This window comes from Alligator mississippiensis, chromosome 5, assembly GCF_030867095.1.
Source record: "Alligator mississippiensis isolate rAllMis1 chromosome 5, rAllMis1, whole genome shotgun sequence".
In the NCBI taxonomy this organism is placed as follows: domain Eukaryota; kingdom Metazoa; phylum Chordata; order Crocodylia; family Alligatoridae; genus Alligator; species Alligator mississippiensis.
Window position 1 is genome coordinate 134379932 of NC_081828.1, and position 6469 is coordinate 134386400.

The following is a 6469-nucleotide window of genomic DNA, read 5'->3' on the forward strand; positions in this document are numbered from 1 at the left end:
GTGTCATGTCCTGGACCCACTATCTCCAACCAATCCTCAGAGACACATGCTAGGGTTCGCGGGGAGGGGTGGGCACCTTGAGCTGAGATTTATAAGCATTGACTTATTGTGTATTAAAATGGCAGCTGCTACTGGAAATACATGAAGAAAAAGCATTTACTCTAACCATAATAACAAAAATAATCTTTACACCTGTCTTCAATCTTTTATTTTTTTCTTTGCTGATGCAAGATACCAAATCAGACTCTACTAATAAAAACAGCCCAGGAGCTAAAGAAGGAAGTATGGCAAAAAACAGCAATGCAGCTTGCCCTGGAAGAGGAGCAACCATGGTACCACCCCCTCATGTGACAATAACACAACCACCTAGACAAAGTATAAAAGCATCTTCCCCTGGCCAGGCAAGGTCTGGGACTTCTCCGCAGGGACTGCGCCCTGGAACAAGGAAGGGGCAGCCATGCAATTAACATCTAAAATAGGTTAGGGGATAATTTTATCATTTTTCATTAAAAAACACATTGGGTGAGCAATTATAGATTTATAAATTATTGTACATTTATCATTAAGCTTAAAATAACAGCCTTATTTAAAGATCAAGAGCACATTGGACTTGTGAACATACAATGGTTACATTAGCTCAGTTGTTCATTTGCCAACTGAGGTAGAGGATACAGAGTTGGGCTGAATGCAGACCAATCACTACTTGTCAAATGACCATCATTACAGCTATTGATAAGATTCATGTACAATGTAGGAGACCAATAATGGCTGCTGTTTATCTCCTGGAGTTTGAAGAGTTTGTAAAAACTAGGATGAGTTTGAACTCAACCCTTTCCTCTAGCCTTTAACACTATATTATTTCCCCTGGCAGAGCAAGCCAGTTTTCCAAATGAAATCCTTATGTCTTTCTCACTATAGGAAAGCCTGTGCTTGGGACAGAAGAATCTTGCCAAAGCTAGGTTGACTCAAATGAAAGTCCTATCTAGCACTGCTTATTCATCATTATTTCTCTCTTTATCCCCAACCTCTCTTCACTTCAGCTGCACCTTTTACTCCTTTTGGTTTTCCCTCTCCCAACTCTTCACTACGCCAACATCCCATTCCCTCCCATTTGTAGTTCTGTTGCTGCTCTTTATAAAGGCTCTTTTCAGCAGTTAGTTGCAGCCATTCAGCAGTAAGCAATAAGCATGGTGATCATTCCTTCCTTGGAAGAAAGTATGTTTAGACTCGTTTAAGGAGACAGAGACGGAAAGTATCTTGGTCTAGTTTCAAAGAGTCTGATTAATTATTTTGCCTCATCAGAAATACTAGCGGGTACTTTACAGTCAGGTATACCCTGATCTACCATGGCTAGGACTTGCATAAATATGGTGGCTGATGTGATAAAGGACTTTTCTAGAGAATAATACATTTACATACCTGCCATAAGTTGCCAGTATGCTTACAGAATCCCCACTGAGCCTGCGAGTCAAACAAAGAGAGCACTGGGAAGATGTTCTTCTCTGTGTAGTGTTGTTTGCTTAACTTTTCTATGAAATAAACTGATGTTTTAGACTGAAACCAGACTTCGAGGTAGCCACTTCCAGATGTTTTGCTTGACTTAGATGGGGCATGCTTTCCCTTCAGCTCTCCATCCTACTTCAACCCACCATCGTTTGAAAGGGATAGAGCTGGTGGCAGGATGCTTTTACTGTAGGCATGCACTTAATTTATTTGATAGATTCCAGACTTTTTGACCTTCAGTACATGAAAGCCTTCTCCATTTTCCCAGGTTCTTTCTCTGGAATGACTTAAGAAGAGTAGAGAGAAGCAGTTAGATATGTTAGTCTAAAGTTAGGCAGAAGGCAGGGCAAAGTGGTTTTTGTTAAGTATGGTCTCAGAACGGTCTTATCCCACTACCTGGAATAGCTTTTATTATCCCTATATATAACCATCAATTATTAATTGTTTTCTTTATCTCTTTTGATCTCTTCAACCCACTTATACCTCTCAGCAAGGTGCCTTCTTACTTCCTCCTTTATCGACGCTAAGTGTTTGAATTACTTTATTCCTTTCCACTTAGTAACTCTGGTCGCTGCAAGTCCATTCATACCATCTGATGAAGTAGGCTGCAGCCTACAGAAGCTCATGCCTCTCTCAGTGAGTTACTCTATGAGAATACTACCCTGCCTTCTGTTTTAGAGTATAAGAGCACTGGATGTAAAGTAGGTTAGGAGAAGGATTAATTGTTTTATTGATTTGGCTCTATTTATTGTATGTGTGTGCTTTACAAAGAACATAGAAGTAGCTAGAATGCTAGAGGTGCTTCAAATAAATCAAAATGATACAATCAAAGGAGAATGAATTTGGATTATTTCTTCCAAAACCTTGGTTCATCCATTCCTTTTCAAACATTGAACACTGAAGCCATTATTTTGATACTCAGATAATTACTTTGACACTCGGTCTTTGGTAAGGGGAGTGAATATCATAATGGTTAACAGATCATAGTCTCTAAAGAGCACACCATCTTTCCCCAAGATTAGGGGCCTGCTTGGAGAAAGTCATCTTGCCAATTTGCACAGCGTTCCTTTTAAATAAGCCTCTTTAAAATGTACTGTTGTGGAAGCAACTTACTTGCCCCATTGCCACATTAGCTCCAACTTCTGAAGAGATCTTATGCTTCTTCTAGTCCAAGAAGTACATGCAGAAACCCAGGTATCTAAGTGGAGTAGATGCAGCCAAGAAAAACCTTTTCAATTGCCCAAAGAGTAAAATGGCAGCTCTAACAGGCACACAGAAAAGAAGTGACTCAATTACAAATATCAAAATATACCTGAAACAAACACCCTAGCATACAACAAATAAAAATTAAGTTTCTGAAAAATGGACAGGCAGTGTTTGTTACAAATTTCAAGGTGTGTTGCACAAAGAAGTTTTCAGTCCAGTTATCAGTGATAATTCAAACTAGGACTTTGCATACATGTTAACCTAATATTTAGTCCATTTGGAGTAAACCCTGTGCTTTGGGTTAAAAATAACCTGCCAGGAGTCATGCTTATTAGAAAAAGTGAAAGCTGTGGGAAGGGTGTGTTTTTTGGGAGTATGAGATGGGATGGGAAAGTATCATGTTCTTTTCCTTAGAAACAACAAGGAGGTTGTTTTCATCACAGTTGTACCTCTCAGAAACTGGAGCACCACTAAGCATTGTAAAAAACGCACGGGTATGGATTGCCATCTTGAAATCTAGCCCCCAAAAATAATGCCATGGGTTTCAAGAAGGCATTTCCAGTTACTGCAAATTCCACTAAAGCTTGAGTTGCCACCAAGGGGGTAGGGCAGGGAAGAGTCACCAGAAGGTTGTAGTTACGGACCTGCCAAATTCTCAATTTTGCAGTTTTCACAGGAACTGCAAATATGGTAATTCCTCTTTGAAAAAAAACTGAGTCCTCATGATAAAGTGTGGGGACCACAAAAAGCAGGAAAGTGGGGGGTGCGGAGGAAAAGGAAGCTGCAAACAGAGGCAGGAAGCGCTGGCAATCCTGAAGCACAGGAGTGGGGGAGGGCAGGGGGTGGGATTTTCACAGTAGAGCACAGCTGGCTCCATTAGAGCTGCCTTTTTATGTGGCGGACCACTCCATGCCTCTGATTGCCCAAGGGGCCCTGGAAACCCAACTGATGGTAGAACTGATTGATAGATGGTTGCCTGTCAATCTCCAGGGAGGGGCAAGAGGGCCTCCCCGTACCACTGATTGGCCAAGGGGCCCCAGAAGTTCTGCCTCTCACTGGAGGTTGACTGGGGGCCATCTTCCAATCTCCAGGGATGAACAGGACTTCCTGGGCCCCTCGACCAGTTGTGGGGGGCTTGCCATGGTCCACGGTCCACTGTGAAAATGGCATCTGATGCTGTCCTGGGACCACAAAATACAGAGGCAGCCTCCATGAATTAGGTAGGTTCCTAGTTATAGTTAAGGAGAGAAACAGTAATAGTTAACATATCTACAGCTTACTTCAACCCAATGTGCTTTACAAACAGCATGCAGGAAATATTTTCTGCTACTAAAATGAAGATATGTCTTGGGTTTAACAGAAGAAATTTCACATTCAAAGAACATAAGTTTAGGATATGCATTCAAGACTACAATATTTTAAAATTTCTTAAAAGTAGCTAGAACAAAAGGCATGAGGAACTATAGATAAACCACAGTGGTCACATACACTATATCCTGTTGCATTGTGTATTTCAATGGCTCTTTTGTGGATTTAGAAAGCTAGTTGTTCTAAGATGTTCCAGGGCCGGGTTTTACAAAACTGACCGCTTTCCAAGTCATCGTGTCCTCTCCCCTCTCCTTGCAAATAACCACTTGTCCAGTAGGATCCCCAAGAATGCCTACTCTTGTGTCTTTCACATAGTGCTGATACAATCAGCAGAATAGGAGGGTGGGGAACAGGAGCTTATTAGGTCACTGGTAAAGAGCAGAGGAAACAAGGGTACTAGCCAGTTCCTTGGTAGGGCAGTGCCAGAAAATTAAATTAGGTTCTAGTATGCCCAAATGAGAACACACAATCCCATGGGACAGAGAAAGAGGAAAAAACTCAGTGGTCCTTGGCAGCCTGACCTGGGGCAAAACCTCCTGCCTGGCTCCAAATCTGTTAGTTGGTTTCTAAGCTTAAAACACACCAGATATGGTGGTATCAGAGATCTCTCAGGTTCCTAAGGTACCAGCATGCCCCAGCCTATTTACTATGAACAGTAGCTTAGAGAAAGTCAAGAACTACAACTCACCTTTTCTGAAGGATCAGGATTCTTACAGTTACATTATCCTCTTCCCTTACACTCCCATCCAATGACTGGAGGATGAATATATTGGGAAAGAAGAGGAGTGCATGAGATTTTTAGTTCAGCCCTGGTAGCCCTGAGAGATTTAGAGAGAGTCAGATAAAATTTAACTAAGCAGTCTAACATCTGAGTAGTGCCTGAATCATGCTCTGACCTGTTTAATAATGCTGAGCGGTAGCCAAGCACTTCATCATTTTCAAAGCACCTGACTAGCGATAATAAATTAATCTTCAAAGGTTTGTTCATCACTAATTACAATGCATTAGGTTTAGCCATTGATCAACACCCTTATTTGCCCAGAGTCTTTCAGATAAACTAGTATATTAGCTGTGCAATGACTTCTGCCAGCGCAAACAGTGTCCCTTCTTCTTTCACCAAGGACTAAATTGGGCATCTCTAAACACATAATAGCCAAAGGACTTTTAAAAAAGAAGCTTGAGTTATATTATTGAATAAATGTAATCATTTTGTGTTCTAACTGAAGTTTAAAGTCTGCCTGCCATTTCCTCTGATCAACTTAAAGGTGAACTTCAAAAACTAATTAGACTGTTTGGCGGAGTCGGGATTAGGCTTTACTTTTTATATTCTTAAGGATGGCAATAAGTGCTTGCCTGAGAGTTTGGAATTGATTTTCTTTTTCCTTCCTCCCATGGCATTTGTTGAAAGATTAAATCAATCTCAAGACTCCTCAGAGGCTCACATGAACTGTGGAAAGAAAGCTCAATGGCGTGTGACCACACACTTCCCAATGAATTTCTCTCTGCATTGTGAAACCTTAAAAATGTCATACATTGGCTTTTACCAGCAGTTTAGCAGGCTGCATTTTTAAAAAGACCTAAAAAGTACAAATGATGATAATGCCTTTGTCCTCTTTGTCCCTGCCTTCAGAGTCCATTTAATTAGTCGACTGTAATTGGTGAAAACTAACAAATCTGTCTTTTGGGTAGCAGTTACCTTATAGACAAGGGGGTGTATTGTTTAATGATGGTTATTACTTCATATTAAAGAAGAAGGAAAAACGTGTGAAAGTAATAGGGATAAAGCAGATTGGAAAAGGACACCAGCCCATATATTTTACTAAAATATAAAAACCATGCAGATACTATACTAATTCAAATGCTTACAATATCCTTTACTGAATGCTGAACTGAGTGCATTCTGTTTTAACCATGAATATGGAACACTGAGCACCAAATATATAGTTTTTGCTTAGAATGCAGAGAAGCTGGAAAGACTAATATATATACACAACCATAACCAGACTATATTCAATTTGTGGTTGGTGATTTAATGCAAAAGCTCTTTAACAGCTTTGCAGCAAAGTGCAAAACAAAGAGGTTCACTTATGGAAATAAACGGCTTGTTGAGAGGACATCCTGAGCAAGTGTCCTGTGCTGGACCCCTGCTGGCAGCTGCAATGGCATGTCAGGTTGAAGGATCAACTGCAAGTTATATCCTGTTATATAACAATGAATTATATATACAGACACCATTAAGAAAACACTAACTCAGGAACATCATCCTCAGAAGATTGCTCTTCAACGTTATTAGTGAAAGAGTAACTTCACTGGCTATGGGAAGAGCTTTAGTTAAACCAGCTAGACACAGGAGAGAGAAAATTAGCATTCCTTGTAGTAGTGATAATGGTGG

The 6469-nt window shown here is 40.5% G+C and overlaps 1 protein-coding gene and 1 long non-coding RNA gene across 2 annotated transcripts in view; one reads left to right on the forward strand and one right to left on the reverse strand.

The window, feature by feature from the left end:
• Positions 1–2334, forward strand: part of TMC2 (transmembrane channel like 2) — an 88624-nt gene extending 86290 nt beyond the window's left edge. The window contains exon 20 of the mRNA XM_059728755.1: positions 232–2334. Within this exon, the coding sequence (XP_059584738.1) occupies positions 232–467 (236 nt within the window). The 3' untranslated portion in view covers positions 468–2334. The remainder of the gene's footprint in view (positions 1–231) is intronic.
• LOC109282243 (uncharacterized) overlaps positions 1–2760 on the reverse strand; it is a 61368-nt gene extending 58608 nt beyond the window's left edge. Inside the window, exons 1-2 of the long non-coding RNA XR_002089178.2 lie at positions 2617–2760; positions 1420–1789 (exon numbers count right to left, since the gene is read on the reverse strand). This is a non-coding gene — a long non-coding RNA (uncharacterized LOC109282243). The remainder of the gene's footprint in view (positions 1–1419; positions 1790–2616) is intronic.
• Between the last annotated feature and the right edge of the window lie 3709 nt (positions 2761–6469).